General features: G+C 54.5%; 2 protein-coding genes across 2 annotated transcripts; one reads left to right on the forward strand and one right to left on the reverse strand.

Annotated features, from left to right (window-relative positions):
* Positions 1-286: 286 nt before the first annotated feature.
* GNA11 (G protein subunit alpha 11) lies at positions 287-13,460 on the forward strand (the record flags this gene model as incomplete). Its single annotated transcript, XM_079546951.1, has 7 exons — positions 287-422; positions 6,351-6,535; positions 7,695-7,849; positions 8,787-8,915; positions 10,098-10,227; positions 10,907-11,060; positions 13,221-13,460. The coding sequence occupies 7 exons, from the start codon at positions 287-289 to the stop codon at positions 13,409-13,411; spliced, it is 1,080 nt and encodes a 359-aa protein (XP_079403077.1). The 3' UTR covers positions 13,412-13,460.
* Positions 13,461-17,921: 4,461 nt separating this feature from the next.
* LOC306955560 (granzyme G-like) lies at positions 17,922-19,493 on the reverse strand (the record flags this gene model as incomplete). Its single annotated transcript, XM_079546872.1, has 5 exons — positions 17,922-18,056; positions 18,235-18,468; positions 18,573-18,714; positions 19,190-19,337; positions 19,430-19,493. The coding sequence occupies 5 exons, from the start codon at positions 19,491-19,493 to the stop codon at positions 17,922-17,924; spliced, it is 723 nt and encodes a 240-aa protein (XP_079402998.1).
* Between the last annotated feature and the right edge of the window lie 1,080 nt (positions 19,494-20,573).

Raw genomic sequence — 20,573 nt, forward strand, 5'->3', positions numbered from 1 at the left:
CTCGCTGGCTCGGCGGGGCCGCGCGAGGAGGGAGCGGCGGGCGGCGCGGCCGGGCGGGGGCAGCGCGCTGAGTGCCGGCGGCGGCGCTGCTGCTGCTGGGCCCGGCCGCTGGGGTCGGGTCGAGGCCGGGCCGGGCCGGGCGGACGCCGGGGAGGGGAGGGTGGGGAGGGCCGGGAGGGGAAGGGGCGGCGGGGCCGGGCCGGGCCGGGCCGGGGGGTCCCGGCCGTGCGGAGGAGAGCGGTGATCTGCGCCGGGAGGACCGGAGCGTCCCGGCGGCGTCGGGACCATGACTCTGGAGTCCATGATGGCTTGTTGCCTGAGCGACGAGGTGAAAGAGTCGAAACGAATCAACGCCGAGATCGAAAAGCAGCTGCGGAGGGACAAACGCGACGCACGGCGAGAGCTGAAACTGCTGCTGTTGGGTGAGGGGCGGCGGGCGGGGCGGGGGGAGGGCAGGGCTTTGTGTGAGAGTGGGGGAATAATGGGGGAATAACGGGTGTCGGTAGGAGGAGGAAATGGGGATGGGGATAAGGAACAGGGCATGGGCAGTGGGGGATACGGCATGGGAATGGGGGTGGAGAACGGGGGTAATGCGGGATAAGGAATGGGGGATAAGGAGTGCAGATAGGGCTGTGGGATAGGGATATGAGATGGGGTTAAGGAACGGGGGTGGGCAGTGGGGATAGAGGGTAAGGGATAGGGAATGGGGATGGAGAACAGAGATGATGGGGGTAGGGAATGGGGGATAAGGGATGGGAAATGGGGGATATGGGGTAGGAGTTAGGGAATAGGGAATGGAGATGGAGAACAGGGGTGGGGGATAAGGAGTGGGGATGGGAGATAGGGATAGGGAACATGGGATGAGCAGTGGGGGTGGAGAACACTGATAGGGGATAAGGAGTGGGGATGGGGAATGGGGGACACGGAACAGGGGATGGGCAATGGGGGATAGGGGATAAGGAATGGGGGATAAAGGGTATGGAACAGATGAGGGATAGGGGATGGGGAATGGGAACTGAGGATATGGGATAGGGATTAAGGAATAGGGGATGGGAAATGGGGGTAAGGAACAAGGGATGGGGAATAGGAGATGGGGATGGAGAACAGTGATAGAGGATAAGGAATGGGGGATAAAGAGTGAGGATGGAGCATAAGGGATATGGGATGGGGAATGGGGATGGAGAACAGTGATAATAGGGGATAAGGAATAGGGATGGGGTTAAAGAATAGGGGATAGGGAACAGGGAATAGGGATGGAGAACATTGATGGGGATAAGGAGTGGGGATAGAGGATAAGGGATATGGAACAGGAGATGGAGGATAGGGAATGGGGAATGGGATAGGGATGGGGAATGGGGATGGAGAACAGTGATAGCGGGTAAGGAATGGGGATGGGGAATGGGGGATGTGGAACAGGATGGGGGATAGGGAATAGGGGATATGAAACAGGATGGGGAATGGGATAAGGGATAGAGAAAGGGAAATGGGGATTGAGAGTGGTGATAGGGGATAAGGAATAGGGGATGGGGAATGGGGCATAGGAGACAGGGATAAGGAATAGGGGGTAGGGAGTGGGGAACAGGGGATAGGGGTTAAGGGGATGGGGCATAGGGGATAATGAGTGGGGTTAGAGAATGGAGATAAGGAATTGGAATGGGGGTGGGGGTTAAGGAATAGGGGATGGGGAATAAGGAGTGGGGATGGGATGGAGAATGGTGATAGGGGATAAGGAATGGGAGATAGGGGATAGGGAATAGGGGATAGAGAGTGCAGGATAGAGGGAATAGAGAATAAGGGATAGGAGACAGGGATAGGGAACAGGGGATGGGGAATGGGATAGAAGTTAAGGGATGGTGAATGGGGGATAGGAAATGGGAAATAGGGGATAAGGGATAAGGAATAGGGATGGGGGGCAGGGAGTGAGGGGATAGGAGATAAAGGATAGGGATAAGAAATAGGGGATAGGGAATGGAGAACAGGGAGTAGGAGATAAGGAACAGGGGATAGAGGATAAGGAATGGGGGATAGGAGATAGGGAATGGTCTCCTGTGGAGATGTTCAAGTCCCATCTGGATGGCCAGTGTGCAGCCTATTGTGGGGCACCTGCTGTAGCAGGGGGTTGGGCTCAGCGATCTCTTGAGGTCTCTTCCAACCCTTGCAATTCTGTGAATAAGGGATGGGGGATAAGGAATGGGGGGTGGGGGGCAGGGAATAAGGAATAGAGGATAAGGAATGGGGGGTGGGGGGCAGGGAATAAGGAATAGGGGATAAGGAGTGAGGGGCAGGGGATAGGGAATGGGGGGATAGGGCTGCCACTGCATGCATGTGAATGATGGGCTGTGGGGGAATGCAGGGCCACGGGGGGCTGCCTCGAGGGAGGGCAGGTGCCCTGTGGGGGCTGGCAGCAAACCCACGGGTTCACAGAGCAGAGTGCGAGGAGGAAATGGCCGTGTGCTGAGGGTGAGGTCTGTAGGTGAGCGACTGCAGGAGCATCCGATCGGCTCTCAGCCATTCCTCCGGGGCAGAGAGCGATGCTGGAGCCCCAGAGGAGGTGCTGGTGGTGGTTCTATTTGGGCACCATCCCCACGCGTGTGTCTGTGTCTGTTCTGCTGCTGGAACGCTGCCCTGCTTCCAACAGGGGTGGGAAACAGGAAAGTGAATCTGAGGGTTGATGTTCGCTCCGGGTCTGCGGCGAGGCGCAGGTGGAGGCTGAGGTGCATCACTGTGGCAAAGCAAACACAGAGCTTGGTGTTGGCTCGGCGAGGGCCCGTCCTCGGGGTGTGTTGGTGCACAGAGGGTGCTGCAGGGCGGGCATTGCTTTGGGTGCTGAGCTGGGCGTTCTGGAGGCTCGGGGTCAGTTCTTATGGCGGAGGACGGCCTGGCGCTGCCACGCTTCCTTAAAGCAGTTGTTTCAAAATAGGTTGGAGCTATAGGCTGATCTGGGTTAAGATGATCCCACTGGATCTAAAGATCACACTTCAGAAAAGAAATGGAAGATGCTCAAGAAACCTTTATATATATATATATATATATATATATATATATACACATATCTTTTTTCTTTGCCTGAAGCAACATTTGCAAACAAACCAACCAACCAAAACCTCCCCAAGGCGACAGGGGGGTTTTGCTCCCCCAGTAACAACAGGGTTTACAGTGTGGTTGGGGGGGTGAAGCTTTGTGGGGTTTGCTTTCAGGGGGTGCAGCTCTGCACATCACCCACCTCACACTGTTGCGCTCTGTCTCCATTAAGGAGATCTGCTGGCGGGGATTTCTGCTGTCTTGGGGTGAGGTTGGAGGTCTTCCATGCGCTGATATCATGGAGAGGGCTTTTCCCACACCATTTGAGAAGGCTTTGGATATGGGAGGAGTTGCAGAAGCAGTGATGGTTTTTCTTCTCGATGGCAGCTGTTGGATCCTATCGCAGCGAGGAATCACTGCTGTTCAGTGCTTAACCCAGCAACGAGAGGTTTTTATTTCAACATGTTGCACGTTGCTCATCCTTGGCCTTTTCGTTTTATTACTGGGGTGGCGATGGGGGGAGAAAACACCGTACAAAAATCGCCCTGGCATCGCTCAGCATTGAGCACTGGGGTAACGCTGGTTGGATTTACCTGCGGGGTCCCTGGGGGGCACTGGTGATGGATGGGGAGCCGTGCTGCTCCCACGTGTTGGCAGGAGGCGCGTTGAGTTCAGCTCCTCGCTTTGTGCGCTGCCATCCCAAAAGGGTTTTTCTGCCCTCATGCCATGCAGGAGGCGGCGCCGCTGGGAGCTGGTGACGTTTTTCTGTGATGCTCTGCGTTATTGATGGCCCACACAAAAGCAGGAGGCAGCTTTAAAAACCGAAACCAACCCCCCCCCAAAAGAAAAAAAACCCAAAACCAACAAAAAACCCCACGTAATAACATTAAGGCAGGCAGTGATGGAGCAGCAGGAAGGCTCTGCGTGCCGGCAGCGCGGCTCTGGAGCAGGTGAACACCGCTGAGGTTTGCTTCATGTTTTCACTATCAGAACGCTTTTCCTTTCCTCCCTTCTGGTCGCTGCGGTGAGAGGCGAGGAAGTCTTTCTCACCACAGCACACCTAACCACACAATATTTCGGTTTCCAGTTCCTCCCCCCTTCTCCTCTGTTTGCTTTCCGTTTGAGATGGAGCCGCTGCTGCTGCACGGTGTTTGTGATGTTAATTTCTAACAAAAAACCAACACGCAACTCGGTCTGTTGGTGGAGATGGGGGAGAGTTCGCCTGTTTATTTTAAACACTCCGCTTCTATTTATAAGCTGGCTGCTTTTTATTTGGGCTTATTTATTTGTTTGCCTTCTTAGCCTGGTGCTGGGAGAGTGAGTAATTGGGGATGTGTTGGTGATCGGTGGCTGCAGTGGGTGAAATGTGCTTTGGTGCAGCCAGCTCTGCTTGGGCTGGGGTGAGAGCGAGGGCTGTGCTGGCATCTGTGTGCATTTGCAGCTGGAGATCCAAAGGGTGGCTGTTAATGAGGTGGCTGTTAATTGGGGGGGGGGGGCAGTTAAAGAAGCTGTCTCTTTGGATTTGGCATCCTGCATGGGATGGCTGCTTTCGGAAGGTGGATGTTGGTGCTGCACGCTGCTGCTCCGTGCCTTTGGCTTTGTGCTCAGGCTGTGGGATCCAGTCCATGCAGCACAGCCAGGTTTTTGTTACCTGTGTGTCCCTTCCCCCGAGCACACGGTGTCTGTGTGGGGTGGAACTCACTGGGCACTTCCCATAACACCCAGTGAGCAAAACAAGCTTGCATCAGGACTCACAGCGCTTCACCTGCTGACGTTTTTTTCCTTTCAACTTCCCAATGTCTTCTTATGTAAGCTGTTGGCTTTCCTGACTTCACCAGTGGGGACACAAACATGGGAGTGCTTGGAGCTGCCCTGCGGCTGCAGGTGTGCAACCAGGGCCTGCAGCCACTGCTGCTGTGCTGCCCCCCCCGTCTGCTCTTAGGACCTGGCACTAAAATGTGTGCAATAAGGAACCAGCAGGCTGCTGGGGAGCTGGGCAGAGCGCTGCTGTGAGCAACATCTGACTTTGTTCTCCCTGTCAGGCTCTGGTTTTAACTCTGTCTTATCCAAAGGTTGCAAGAGGTTTCTTGAGTGCTGGGGAGGCAGGATGCAGGCCCTGAATGCAAATCCCAGAGTGCAGAATGCAACCCTAGAGTGCAATCCCAGAGCGCAGCCCCAGAATTGCAGTCTCAGAGTACAGATTGCAAAACCCAGAGCACAATCCTGGAGTGCAGAATGCAATCGAAGAAGTGCAGTTTGCAGCCCCAGAATGCAATTGCAGAGCGCAATCACAGAGTGCAGAGGGCAGACCCAGAGTACAATCCTGAGTGCAGAATGCAGTCCCACAGCGCAGAATGCAATTGCAGAGTGCAGTTTGCAGCCCCACAGTGCAAATCCTGGAGGGCAAAATGCAAGCCGAAAGTCCAGAATGCAAAGCCCTGAATGCAAACCTGGAGTGTAGAATGCAATTAGCAGAGTGCAATCGCAGAGTGCAGAATTCAAAGCCCAGAGTACAGTGCTGGAGTGCAGAATGCAACTCCAGAGTGCAGTCCCAAAGTGCAGCATGCAGTTGCAGAGTGCAGTTTGCAGCCCCAGAGTGCAGATCCTGGAGGGCAGGATGCAACCCCACAGTGCAAAGCCCAGAGTTCAGAACGCAGCCCCAGAGTGCAGAAAGCGACCCTGCAACGCAACCCCAGGGTGCAGCCCCAGAATGCAGTCCCAGAGTGCAGAATGCAATTGCAGAGTGCTGTCCCAGAATGCAGCCCTGGAATGCAGAATATTGCACCTCAGCAGTGAGGATTCTCCATTTCAGTCTCGAGGAGCAGACGCCGCTTCATCTCGTGCTGCTTGCAGTTTCCAGGCAGATGCTCTGACTGCATCGTGGTGGCAGACAGATGAGCCATTCCTCGAGCTCTGCAGTCCCCGAGGGCTGATTTTCCTGCTGCTTCCCACTCTTCCCCACCGACGGTGCGTGGGCTGGAAGGGAAGCAGCCCTCCGTGCTGCACGGCCGCGGTTGGAGGCGGTTGGAGCATCTCGTGGTGTAGCTGGGAGCAGCTCAGGTGTGACGGCGCCTTTTGACGCGGCGCCTGGGGGAGTGGCTGTAACGTGAGATTTGGGAGAAGGAGCAGCCTTGTTTCAGAAGGCTGCAGCAGAGGACAAGATGTCCACCCTGTGCTGCCGGGCTGGAGCTGCGGGGTGGCGCTGGGATGGATGGTGAGCACTTGGGTACAGCAGCAAGGGTTGGAGGCGTGCTGGGATGCAAGCATGCTGTTCTCTGTCCCAAGCCTTGCTTGCCGTGGCCACTAATGCTCTCTCTTGCATCCTGCAGGCACTGGGGAGAGTGGAAAGAGCACGTTCATTAAGCAAATGCGTATCATTCATGGCTCAGGCTACTCTGAAGAGGACAAAAAAGGTTTTACCAAGCTGGTATATCAAAACATCTTCACTGCCATGCAGTCCATGATCAGGGCCATGGAAACCCTGAAGATTCTGTACAAATATGAACAGAACAAGGTAAGTTTCTCAGAGTTTCTGCATGTTTTAAGGCAGTGGGGATGCAACATCTGACTTTGTTCTCCCTGTCAGGCTCTGGTTTTAACTCTGTCTTATCCAAAGGCTGCAAGAGGTTGCAAGAGGTGCTGGGGAGGCAAGATGCAGGCCCTGAATGCAAATCCCAGAGTGGGGAAAGTGGCGTTTGGCTCCCAGGTTTCTGTTTGCTTGGGCCCTTCTGCGTTGTGATCCCAACCTCCCTGAACTCTTCCCTGTGTTATTTCTTTTCTTTTTATGTGCTTAAGAACAGCTGTTTATGGCGTTCTGTTGACCTCTGACTCCATTTGCTGCCTTTGGTTGAGGGCTGGAGCAACTTCCCACTGGAGGAAGGGATCCTTACCTTGCTCAGGGTCGTTGGCACGCTGCTCTGTGTGGCAAATGGGAGAGCAAGGAATTGGAACTCGATACAAAAGAGGCTCTGTGTGCTTATTTAAAGCACTGAGTGTTGTTGCCTGTGCTTTCTTTCCTTTGGCTGGCTTGTTGTCACACCTGAAGGCTTTGATCACCGCTCCTGCAAGCTGTCAGCCTGTGTGATAAGCACTGACCAAAGGTGCTGCCTTTCTCGAGGGGTTGTGCTCTCACCCTCTGTTTGAATCGCAGCTCTGTGCTTTGCCTTTGCCTCTCTTGCCTCTAGAGATAATCTCTTCCACTCAAACCTGATCAAACATTGCAGTTATTTAGGGGAGGGGGGGCCGTGTTGAGGGTGCACCGAGGAATTAGGTTTCCTAGCATCGAACGCACGGTGTAATATCCCAAAGTAGGGCCATGTTCAATGTGTTCTGTCACACGGCAGCACAGAGCTGGTGGTGGTGAGCTGTTGGTGGGGCTGGATGTCCTTTGTGCCTTCAGAGAGGTTCTGCAGCTTCACCTCTGCTGCAGTTGGGCGTCTGGGCTCCTTCACAGTGGGCCTTGGGAGCTGCTGTGAAACGAGCATGCAGAACTTTCATTTCTCAATGTAACTCTGGGCAAAATGGAGCCGTGGTGTCTCAGCTGTGTGATTTATCACTGTTTGCTGCTCTTTGCACTGAACTGCAGCATTTGGATCCTCGAAGTCGGAAGGAAGAGCTTCATTTCACCCGGAGTTACTTTGCTGGGATTTCTTTTTTTGCTCTTCCATCTTCAGGCCAACGCAGTCCTGATCCGGGAGGTGGATGTAGAAAAGGTCATGACGTTTGAGCAGCCCTACGTAAGTGCAATTAAAACCTTGTGGAACGACCCTGGAATACAGGAGTGTTATGACAGAAGAAGAGAATACCAACTTTCTGATTCAGCTAAATAGTAAGTTGTGCTCAGCAGCACGCGGTGGCGATGCTCTAACAAACAGGAGCTGCCCAGTTTCTTACTTCTTGAGTTGCAGAGTTTGTTTCAGAGGTTAAGAATGCTGCAGTGGATTCCATTACATATTTAATACATATTGTTTTCATTGGGGTAGGTGAGTCTTGGTAGAGCTTTAGACAAGCTACATGTGTTGGGGTAAAACCTGTAAGCCAACAGGTTGCCTCTGTCAGCCCAAAGTGTCCTTGGGCAAAGTTCAGATGGAGGAACACTGGGTAGCTGTAAGTGTTAACCTGGCCACAGAGAGGCCTGGAGCTTTGCAGGAGGAGGGGAGGCTCTGTTTCTTTGGGGACAGGTTCAGATCTGGAGGCTCCTTCCCAGATTCTTTCCTTCCTTCTCGCGTGGCTTTGAGGTGTTCTGGTGACTGATGGAGGTGCTCTCACATCTGCTTGTAGGTACAGGTGAGGGTGGAATCTCTTCTTGGTGTCTGTGGCTCTTGGGCAGCGAAACATGGCTGATTTTCTCTTCCCATTGGCCCTCTGGCCTTGTTGTTGTGCGTAGATATTTAACTTATAGACCAACAAAATCTGAGTGCAGAGAAATGAGCACTGTTCCACCTCTGGCTGTTAACACAGACCGTGACAGAAAACCTCGGGTGAATCCCAATGCTGAAACAGAGGCATCCCCTGTATTAAAGCCTCTCTGTAGCAAAGCTGCCTTTTACACAGAGCTGACAGATCCACCCTTAATGCCTCTTCCACCCTCCAAGGGGGATGGCTCCCAAATTCCTGCTTCCCAAAGACACATTGGGGTGCCCTCCATGTCGCGTTTCGGATCCCTCCAGTACCTGACTCTCGGCTGGGGGGCAGTGGCAGTGTTTAAAGCTGTATGTTTCTGCTGTGAGCTGAGGCAGTGCTGCTTGTTTTCGTGTTTGCTGCAGCTATCTGAGCGACGTGGATCGTATCGCCACCCCAGGATATCTACCAACTCAGCAAGATGTGCTACGGGTTCGAGTTCCTACGACTGGGATCATAGAGTACCCCTTTGACCTAGAGAATATCATCTTCAGGTACTGAGGGTGTGTTCGTGTTACAGCTGAACTGAGAGGAGAGGGATTCAGTTTTGGGTTCTGCGTTGCTTTTCGAGGCCAGCGGCGGGGCTGAAACGGGTGCCTGTTTGTGCTGCGATGTTGTGAGGGATGTGCTGGCAGGGGATGGTGCCGTGTTTTATCTTAAATAAAGCTCCAAGAGGAAGCTTGGACCGTCAGCAAGCAGGACCTGCTGAATTGGAAGCTGGTAGGGCTGTGCTGAGCTGCTGTTGGCCCCAGCCAGTGGAGGGGGGCTGTGCTGTGGGTGGCACTTGAGATGGGTTTACCTTTCAGGTTGCTCGAGCAGCTTTGGCTGTTTGCTCCTCCTTTGAAAAGAGCCTTCCTCCTGGCTGTGATGCCCTCAGAGATGGTTTTCTGTGCCCTCAAAGCTTGCTGCCTCTGCTGCAGCAGCAATATGTGGTTAAGCCAGGAAATGAGCATGGCATATGAGGGCACAGTGACATGCAAAAGCAATTTTCCTCTCTGCTTCTCTGCTGCCGCTTCCCATCTCCAGCACAGCGCTGCCATTACAAAAGAGGAATTAAAGAAGCCTGCATCCCATCTCTGAATCCCTTCAATTACAGATGTACCAAAATTACTCTCTCTGGTTTGGTCCCCCGTGGGATGGCCGTGGGTTTTTAGCAGAGCTGTGGGGATTGGAGCCGTTGTGCTGAGCTTCAGGTCTCACCAAGTAACTGCAGCATGGCTGCACAGGTGGGGCTCAGAGCTGAGGAGCCAGGCTGTGTCACTGCTGCAGAGCGTGTGGTAAGGAGGTTTTGTTTCCAAAGCATTCTGTGTGAGGAGTTCAGAGGCAAGAGGTGCTTTGACAGGAAACAGAAAATAGGTTTTGGTTGGGCAGAGCAGAGTTCTGAAGGACGGCTGCTTAACAAACCAAAGTGCCACTAAAAAGGCAGTGGTGATGTTTGGGTTCTGACTGTGATGCTGCACTCTCGTGGCCATCTCTTGTGCTTCATGTATGTCTGAAATGGGGAATTTGGTGAACCTGATGGCTTTGTTAGCAAATACAACACCAACGTGGTGGTGTCCCCACGCTGCCTTATCCGTATGGTAGAGTGGCATTAGAGTGGCATTTGTGCTCTTTGCATTTGACCTCTGCCTTCAGGTGGAGAAGTGCAGCTGTTCCTGTGTTCTTCTCTTCCACAGAATGGTGGATGTTGGAGGTCAGAGATCAGAACGGAGGAAGTGGATCCATTGCTTTGAAAATGTGACTTCCATCATGTTTTTAGTAGCACTTAGTGAATACGACCAAGTTCTGGTGGAGTCTGATAATGAGGTAAGCCAAAGGGAGGAGCCTTGCAGGGGGTGCTGGGGAAGGAAGGATGTCTGTTTGCCTGCTGGGAGGCTGGTAACAAAGCGCTGTGCCAGGAAGAATAGCTGGCCTTCAGCTCTTCCTACTGTGAGCAGAACGTGAGCCTCAGAGCCTCGCGGTGTCACTGAGAGCAGGGGATGCACCGTGTGGCCTCACTGCCTGTGCTTCTCAACTGATGGGGAACTGCCCTGAAACTGCTGAGCCCTGTGCGCCTCAGAAGGCGCCGTGCAACTTGAGGGGATGCTCTGAGAATTCCCTGTTCCTGCTTCCCTCTTTTCCTCGCTCAAATCCCTTTGTTGTTGTGGCTGCTGGGCTCTGAATTGGCAGTCCTCCATTTTGACACCTGCTCATAGCTCAGAAATAATGCCAGGAGGTGAAAGTGGGCATTGTTTCACAGAGGTGAAGACGTGCAGCAGCTCACACAGCAGCCCTTACGTGGCTGCAAGGTGTGAAGTGACTTACAGAAGTCTCTGATATTCATGGTTTGTTGATCAAATGAGGCTGGAGTTCATCAGACTTTGCATTTTCTTTCTGTTTAGCTGCTCCAAGTGAGGCAGCACTTAGCTGGGACCGAAGGGTTCTGTGTGCAGGCAGCAGAAGGGCGCCGTGATCCTCACCTTGATGAACTGCTTTCTTGTTTCAGAACCGGATGGAAGAGAGTAAAGCCCTCTTCCGAACCATCATCACTTATCCCTGGTTCCAAAACTCATCAGTTATCCTCTTCCTGAACAAGAAGGATCTGTTGGAAGACAAGATCCTCTATTCCCATCTCGTTGACTATTTCCCAGAGTTTGATGGTGAGTGTTTTCTATGGGGAAACGCTCTGTGTTTGGGAGGAGGGGAGGGGATGGTTTGGTTGGATTCTCTTAGAGATTGAAGGAACAACTCTTTAATTTCAAAGGGGAAACCTCCTGCAATGAGAAACTGCCATGAAAATGCCCTGATCTTACTTGGCTAACAGGAATTTGAGCAAATAATGAACCTTTCCTGCAGGATGAGATAGAAAAGATTTCCCCCAGGCAGTCATTTAACACTTTAAAATGCGTGGAGTCTGACTTTCTTACCCGGGTTCTTGTGCACATGATCTGTTTTTTCCATGTGTGGCAATGCAGCAGTGTGCTGGGTGTTTTAATGCTCTAAGCAAGAGGAAATTTCAGGCTTGGCTTTGAGAGCCTGACTGGTCAGACAGCTGAGCTGCTCACACTGATGCTGAATGAGCTCAGGTAGCGTTCAGTTCTTGTTGAGCCCCTGGGTTGTGGAATGGTGACACCTGTGTGGAACAGAGGAAGTCTCATCTGAAGCAGAATCCCTCAGCCAGAATCACGCTGCCCTTCCAGCCCTGCAGCTGAGTGCATTCAGAGCTGTGTGGTAACACAGCAGCCCAGGGCTGCAAGCAATGAAATGCGGTGGGGAATGAGATCAGGCAGCAGCTCCTCTCCGTGCTGTCATGTGCTGCCTGTTGTTATGCATCTTCAGCAAGTGCACGGAAGGAAGAGCTGCAGTTTGGCAAACCAACCACTTTGCTGCTTTGAAATGACAAATGAAATCCCTCCTTACGGTTTGTCCTCCCACTCTGGGAGTCTCATGCCCCCTGCTGTCTGAGAGCGTCTGAAATCAGCAGTGAACGTCAGGGCTCGCATCTGTGAACATCTGCGATTGCACGGGTCAAACAGCACGGCTTTCTTACAGAACACAGCAGCTGGAGCCCACAGAACAGGCAGGGAGCACCACGTGCTCTCCCCTTTCATCTGCCTGAGGGCTGCTGCAGGAGCACTGCGTGGCTGTGGGTGGGAGGGAGCCCATAGACCACCTCCCAGAGCTGCTCTGTGCTGCAGGGAACGGGAGAACAGCAATCCTGAGACAGGAATATCAGCACGGTGACTCAGAGGAGGTGACTTTTCCTTAGGAGCTGACGGCACCACCCAGTAAATAAAGGCAGGAGTTGCAGTTCTGGGCTTCTTTGAGTCAACGGGGCCGTGAGGATGGAGTTGGCTGAAGATGATCTTTGTTTAATAACACACAGCCTCGAGGGTGTGAGATTAATTTGTACATTAAAAAGAAAGGTGCAGCTCACTGCCAGATGGGTGTGTGTGACTGCAGGCAGCTGTTGTCCAGCAAGCACAGCACAGGTGGGGTTAGAGAACGGCCTGGGCTGCAAAGCAGCACAACGCTCATCAGTTCCAACCCCTGCTGTGTGCAGGTCGCCAACCAGCAGCCCAGGCTGCCCAGAGCCACATCCAGCCTGGCCCTGAATGCCTGCAGGGCTGGGGCATCCACAGCCTCCTTGGGCAACCTGTGCCAGTGCCTCACCACCCTCTGGGGGAAAAACTTCCACCTAATATCCAACCTAAACCTCCCCTGCCTCAGTTTAAAGCCACCCCCCTTTCTCCTGTCACTGTCTACCCATGTAAACAGTTGTAGACTGATTATTCCAGAGCTTAGTCTGAAATGACACGTTGCTGCCTGTCAGAGTCACAGAATGGCCTGGGTTGCAAAGGAGCACAAGGTTCATCAGTTCCAACCCCTGCTGTGTGCAGGGCCACCAACCAGCAGCCCAGGCTGCCCAGAGAACCCATGGGGTGCCATAGGGATCTGTAAGGACCCATAATCTTAGCATCATCATAGAATCCTAGAATGGCCTGGGTTGCAAAGGAGCACAAGGCTCATCCAACTCCGACCCCCTGCTGTGGGCAGGTCACCAACCAGCAGCCCAGGCTGCCCAGAGCCACATCCAGCCTGGCCTTGAATGCCTGCAGGTCTGGGGCATCCACAGCCTCATCAAACCCTGGACAGCAGCTCCTTTCAGAGCAAAAAAAACCCAACCCCATGGGTTCCCAACGTTTGTATGCAAGGAGTGTTTGGGATTTCCTCTTTCTAGCGGTGCAGGAGGAGCGCGGCGCTCTGCTGGCTCACCCTGCTGCTGCACCGAGCCGCTCAGTGCTGTTTGTTTGCTGCAGGCCCGCAGAGGGACGCGCAGGCAGCCCGCGAGTTCATCCTCAAGATGTTTGTGGATTTGAATCCAGACAGTGACAAAATCATCTACTCCCACTTCACGTGTGCCACGGACACGGAGAACATCCGCTTCGTCTTCGCGGCCGTGAAGGACACCATCCTACAGCTCAACCTGAAGGAATACAACCTGGTTTGACCCCTCGGCGGTGAAAAGACCCACAAGAAAAAAAAAAAGAGAGGAAAAAAAAAAAGAAAAAAAGAAAAGAAAGAAAGAGTGATTTTAAACATGACAGGAAAAAAAAAAAAACAAAAAAAAAACAACCAACCAACACAATGTTTTAATTTTGGATGCTGTCATGATTGCCAATTTGTCTGAGCTGTGCAGTGCTGGCTGTGAGCTGCAGCCTCCTGTCTCTGTCCGCAGAGCAGCCCATTGATTTCTGTTCCTACCCGACCGCTTCTCTCTCACAGTCGATGGGGATACGCCTCATTCCTTCAGCACCTTGCTCACTTCTTAATCGTTGCCAAGCAGCTGCGGCCGCCTCATCTCGAGCTTTTTTGGTTCGGTCTGGTTTGTTGTTTTTTTTTTGTTGCTTAGCCACTGTTTTTATTTTTAATTATTTCCCCTTTTCGTTCCCATGCTGTCTGTAGCAAAAGTCACTTCCCAGCCCAGGTCGTGAAGTCGCTGGGCTGTGGGGCTGTGGAACGCAGTGCTGCTGCTCCCTTTGCCTTGTGCTGCAGGGCGCCCTGGCTGTGAGCTGCTCATCCTGCTTGCTTCCCCTTCCCTTCCCCAGGACGCGCTCCATGCTTCACTGTGATGAAACATTGGGGAACAACAGCTGCTCTCCCACTGTTGTGCAAAAAAAAACCCCACCATCCCAAACCACACACACAAAAAAAGGCAAAACGCACCCAGAAAAAAGAGCCAAGCCATCGCTTTTCCATCCTTTGCATCTTCTGAGTTACTTCTTCTTTTTTTATCTCTTATCAACCATAAAAGTTACGGAGACTGCAATCTTACTTTTAAGTTCTCGATGCTCCGCGCCTCGCTGGCAGCACAGAGCTGTGTTTTGCTCATGGGCCGCAAAGGCTGGGAGCTCCTGGAGCGGCAGCTGCTGAGCCTGGGGAAGTGCCTGACTCTCGCTGCTCATTTTTTCCCCCCCTTTCTCTTATTTTTTTAATTATCTGTGTAATTATTGCACGCACACGCCTCGTCCCCTCTCACACTGCAGCAGCTCCCTTTGGTTGAGCAGAGCCCCCGCCATCCGTGGGGCAGAGCCGTGGGGCTCAGGCTGCGGCGCTGCGCTGCTCAGTGCTGGCCTCTCGTTCTTTAGCTAGCAGCAAACAAGCCTTGCTCATTGCATCTCGGCGCTGCAGGTGGCTTCTAGGAGTCCTGGTTTTTAGGAAGGAGCAGAGCTGGCGCTCGCAGCCTTTGTGAGATGGGATTCTTAGCAGCAGGCCCTGGAGGAGCCGTGTGCTCCCTGCTCTTGGTGCGTTCCCCAGGCGTCTGCCGCTTTGTTTGCCGTTCAGAGCAGGGCTGGATCCTCCCTGCAGGCTCCCGGGGGATCGCGGTGCTGAGGGCTGATGGCCGTGGGGTCAGGAGGTGGCACGGAGGTGCTGCGTTCCAGGGGCCAAAGCTGTGCTCAGCAGGAGGCGACGCTTTGGGGCCGGGTCCCAGGTGCTGAGATTGGAGGCCTGGAGGACAAACACCGTTAGCAGGGAAGGGGGGGGAGCCGACCCAGCTCTGCCTCTGCATCTTGTAGCCGTCGCAAAAGCTTCTGCTCCGATCCCCACTGGCAGCATTGGGTCCAAACCCACTGAACGCCTCCAGGGAGGTCGGTGCCACCCAGGGTCCGGGGCTCTTTTGTCTCCCTTGCAGACAGCAGGGTGCTTTGCTTTCCAACACTACAGCCCAGGGCCGCTGTTTGGAGGGGTTCTGCTTTGCAGCCCCTTGTGTCGGCTGAGGGATCCCCGCCTGTCAGCCAGCCGCACGCTGATCTCTTTGCTTTGGTTTCTGTAGGTTGTTTGGGTTTTGTTTTTGTTTTTTTTTTTAAATCTTTACACCAAAAAAGGGCCGTTTGATGGCGCCCCCCCCCAGGCAGGCGCTCGTGGTCGCCTCCGCGCTCATCCAGGCGCTGTCTGTCCCCAGCGCAGCACCAGGCTCCCATTCCCCCCCCCCCAGGGTTCACACTACAACAGGAAACGCTCCTGGAGCTCTGCGGCTCCATTTCCAGGAGGGAAACTTGAAGTCAATGAGTTGAGGACCACCCCCATCCCCCCCCCCCCCCCAGAGCCGGGTTCTTTGCTCTCTTATCGCTTCCTACCAACGTCAGCATTGCCTTCGAGTATGGTTCAGTTTGGTTTTTATTTTTATTTTTTTTTTTTCCCTTCCTGTGTTTTAATTTTTTTTTTTTTAATAATAATAAATATTATATATATATATATATATATATCAGAAATAATGAAATGATATCCCGACAGCAGCGACGACGACGACGAAAAGCAGCCGACCCTGCGGGCGGTGCTGGGTGCTGCTCTGCATGGAGCCCAGCAGAGGTTGGGAGGCAACACAGCGCCCCTTTCTTACCAGTATGGTTTGTGCCAATGCCCCCCTTTTCTTTAGTAGTGCCAGAGACTTCTTTACAAAGTGCCAACGTGGTGGAAATGATTTGGTTCTACTCGTATCTTATAGGATCCTTGATTTAAGGCGATCGAAGCATTTATCCTATCGGGGGGGACAAAAAAAGAAGAAAAAAAAAAGGAAAAAAAAAAAAGGAAAAATAAAACAAAAAAAGGAAAAAAAAAAACAAAAAACAAAAAGGAAAAGAAAAAAAAAATCACACACACACACAAAAAAAAACCTCCTCTATCGACCGCTGTTTTTAAACCTTGTCATTTGCAATGCATGTGTTGTTGTCGTGTTGGGGTGGGGGGGAGGAGGGTCGGGTCGAGGAGCTCCTGAATACGACGCCGCCGTCAGGTTCTGTTCAGGCTCCGCGCTGTGTCTCATTCCAGGCCAGGGCTGCGATTGTTCCTTGGGACGATCCAACTCTGACCGCTGGGCACCAACCCTTCACTACGGGAATATCTGATGGCAATGGATTTTCATATCTTTCTCCTGAAAAAATAAATTCTCTGTTTGAAATTGGAATAAATTTTGTTCCTAAAAGCCGTGGTGCTCGTGAGCGTCTTCCTTCAGCCGCGTCCCTGGGAGCTGTGCAGGGCTGAGGGGCTCAGAACGCGTTGGAGAGGAATGCCAGTGTTTGCACTGCAGCCCTGCAGGGAGGAACCTGGGGGTCCTGAGGGGTGAAACGCTGAACGTGAGGCAGCAGGGTGTGATTGCAGCTTGGAAAGCAAACGGGATCCTGGGCTCCATCAGCAGAGGGGTGGCAGCAGGGACAGGGAGGCGATCGTCCCCCTCTGCTCTGCTCTGCTCTTGTGAGGCCCCGTCTGCAGCACTGCGCCCAGGGCTGGAGCCCCAGCACAAGAAAGATGGGGAGCTGTTGGAGAGGTTCAGAGGAGAGCCACAGCGATGAGCAGGGGCTGCAGCACCTCTCTACAAAGACAGGCTGAGGGAGCCGGGCTCGTTCAGCATGGAGAAAAGAAGGCTGGGGGTGACCTCAGTGCAGCCTGCAGTGCCTAAAGGGAGCCTGCAAACAGGAGGGGAATCAACTCTGTGCAAGGGGAGATGACAGCAGGACAAGGGGAAATGGTTTGAATGGAGGGAGGGCAGATGGAGGTTGGATGCCAGGGGAAGTTCTGTGCTGTGAGAGCGGTGAGGGGCTGAACAGCTGCCCAGAGAGGCTGTGATGCCCCGTCCATCCCTGGAGGTGTTCAAGGCCGGGTTGGATGGGGCCCTGGGCAGCCTGGGCTGCTGTGAAATGGGGAGGTTGGTGGCCCTGCAGGGGGTTGAAGATTCACGGCCCTTGGGGTCCCTTCCAACCCCGGCCATTTTGAGTTTCTGTGAGCACCCGAAGAGGGCACTGTGTGCATGGGGAACCCACAGCACTGCTCTGCATCACTGCTCTGTGTGCCTCTCCTCCTCCCCAGGGTGTTCTGAGCTGGGTTTGGGAGGGCTGGAAGGGACCCCTGAAGGCCATCTGGTTGCCCTCCCTGCTGCAGATGGGACACCCACCGCCCCACCGGGGCTCAGGGCCCCTTTAACTCACCCTGAGTGTCTCAGAGGGAATTGCAGTGCATGCACACTGCGTGCTTTGCAGCTCTGCATGAATGAGCCCCTGCAGCAGGGAGGGCCGTCCTGAGCACCTCTGCTGCAGTGCAGGGCGAGGAGAGGACAAGGCACAGGGTGCAGCCTGGGGGGAACCCCCCCATCCCCGAGCTGCTCAGGGCTGGAGCCAAAGGCTGCCACAGATCCACGTCACAGCAGGGAAAAGGACTTGAAAGCAGATGCTCTTTATTGGTTTTACGTCTTTACTACAACAGAGCTGCAGCAGGAGGGGGAAACGAGGCAGGGAAAGGATGGAGGGTGTCACAAATGGGTGGTGAATGAAAGCAGCCGGGTGTCACACAGCGGGGAGGAGGAGATGCTCGCTGGGTCCTGAGAGCTGCAGCCCCTCCTTTGGGTGTGCAGCCCAAAACGGGGCTCTACACCAGAAGGGGGATCCCAGGGGGGCTTCCCTGGGGAGGATGGAAGCGGCAGCAGGAGAGCATTGGGCACCGCATGGGTGAGAGCAATCGCTGCGACCTCAGGACTTCATGACGTGGTTGATCCAGGGCAGGTAGGGGCTGATGTCTGTGTAGAAGGACATGGGCTGCCGGTAGGGGTAGGAGTAGATCCCGTAGGCTCTGTTGTTGCACACGAGGGGACACCCAGTATAGCTCTGTAAGAAGGGGAGGAGGGTGGAACAGCAAAGAACTGATACGGGAACGGAGCTTTCAAAGGGCAGAACCCAGTTTGGGAGCAGCACAGCCACTGCTGCGACTCAGAGCATCTCTCCGTGCCCTGCAGAACGCACTGAGAGCAGCCCCCCCCCCCCCCCGGGGTCCCGTCGCACCAACCTTGTCAGGAACCCCGTTGCTGCTGCTCTTGGCACACAGGACGTGGTCGGCGAGGCCGAGGTAGATGGGGAGGCAGTCCCGCTGTTTGCTGACGGTGACGTTGGCCTCACAGAGGGCAGCGTTGGAGGCTCCGTGCCCCCACCCGGCGACGCTGCACATCAGCCCTCCAGGAAACCTCGTGTTCGGGAAGGAGATGGGCCTCACGCGGTCGTTCACGATGGCTTTGCTTTTCAGCTGGGTGGCAGAAAACACAGAAATGGGTGTTTTGCCTTTGGATGCGGCGTGACCAGGGCTGTCCCCCTCCCACCCCCCAGCTCCACCGCCGCAGCCCGTGGCACCTCCAGCAGGAGGATGTCGTGCCCCTCCTCGCGCCTCCTGTACTTGGGGTGGCAGTGGTACTTCTGCACCTGCAGCTCCTGCCAGCTTTCCTCTTTCCTCTGGATGTCGCGGGCTCCGAGGATGACGGTCAGAGGTCTGTGGCTGTGAGATGGAGCACAGAGGTGTCATCAGCTGTGCGATTAGAAGGGATGGCCTGGGGACGCGGTTTGGGTTTGGTGGAAGCTGATAGGAGTGTGGATCGTTACTGCAGAGCCTGCCCAGAGCAGATCGCTGGGCTCAGTGTGGGTTTTCTGCCTCCGGAGCTTCGGCTGAGCTCATTGGGTCCACCTGCAGCAGGGGCTGCCCTGGGGGAGCAGGGAGCGCCGTGGGGTTGGGGCAGCCGCTTTCCATCGAGCTGTGGGATGCGGGCGCTTTGGTTCTGCTGGTTTTGCTTTCCAGACACGGGACCGGAGCTCCAGCCCGCCCCCATCTCCTGCAGCTCGCCCCATACTGTCCCACAACCTCACCCACGGCCTCGTGCCGGCCCCACAACCCCTCTCCCTGCCCGTTCGGCCACGCAGAGCCCTCCCACCCCTACCTGGGAGTCATCGCCTGGGTTGGGTGTCCCAGAACTCACCTGAAGCACTGCGCGGCCGTCATCACCCACCCGGGGGCCACCAGGAAGCCCCCGCAGAACCCACCATCCCTGCCCCGCAGATAAGCCATGTATGGCCTGGATTGAGCCACAGCCCGGCCGTCCTGGTCCAACCGGCTCCAGGAGCGACCTGCAAGGATGAAGGGGTGGATGGGGACGTGGGGATGGGATGGGGATGTGGGGCTCAGACCCCTCAGCCCACCCCACAGCCTCTCTACTCACCAGCCGTGTCCAGAGGCCACGCCAGCAGCAGGATGGTCAGCAGGAGTCTCTGTGGGTGCTGCATGGCCTCGAGGATGCCCCAGGGGTGAGGCTGTGAGTGGGGTCTCTTCCTGCTCTCAGGAAGGATTTATACCCTGAGACGAGACTCCAGGAAACCACCGAGGTCGCACTTCATCTGATTAATCTCAATGCAAAGCGCAAACCTCAGCAATCTGAGGAGGGGAATTCAGGCAGCTTTCGGCAACGGTCCCCCTCCATTTGGGGTGGATTTGGGGTACCTGGAGCCCTCCTGGACCCGGAGGCAGCGTTTTCCCACCGCCTCTGAGCTGGAGGCTGCATGGAGCGTGCCCACCCCGCCACACTGCCCTCCTTTGCAGCTCGTGTTGTTGTTGTTTTTGCAACTCTTTGTATCTCTTGATGTTATCACGAGCCTTGCAAAATGAAGATTTCTTCTACATGATGTACCACCTCCAAGAAGGCCAGGAGGGCCTTCCTACTTCTTCTTGGTAGATGCTGTCGGAGCCCGAGGAGCTGCCCCCAAAACACCACGTAGGTTATGGCTGGGGGCAGGGAGCTGCACAGCAACACCACAGCTGGCGCCATGAGGTCCCTGCTCTGCTGTGCGTGGAAAAAGACTCCCTTCTATGTATTCTTTCCAGCTTGGGTGCTCAAACACGGATCAGGCTTCCTGGCAAAGCCCTCGATGCCTCGTGGCTGTTGGACGATGCCCACAATAGAATACCTGAAGTTTTGGTTAGCCCTCAAGTGATCAGCAAGTTGGACTTGGTGACCCTTCCACCTGAATTACTCTGTTCTCCTCTGCTGGGCTCTACTGAACTCAGCTCAACTCAGTTCTGCACTCCTAGGCTTGCCTCTACAGCTCGACAACAGTGGACTTGACTCAAGTGGACTCTACTGGTCTGGACTCCACTGGACTCCACTGGACTTGACTCCAGATGCGGTTGTTCCCCATTAAACAACGCCTCAGTGCCCCTCCACCAGCTGGCCTGTGAGCACTCAGAAGGATGCTGCCCATAGCAGGGCTGCCTTTGGCCCTGGTCTGTGGGGAGGAGGGATGCGGGTTTGGGATGCTGCCCATCCACTGGCCCTTAGGAGGGGTCGTGCCCCAAACTGGCAGTTCCTT

This window comes from Tetrao urogallus, assembly GCF_951394365.1.
Source record: "Tetrao urogallus genome assembly, chromosome: 25".
NCBI lineage: Eukaryota > Metazoa > Chordata > Aves > Galliformes > Phasianidae > Tetrao > Tetrao urogallus.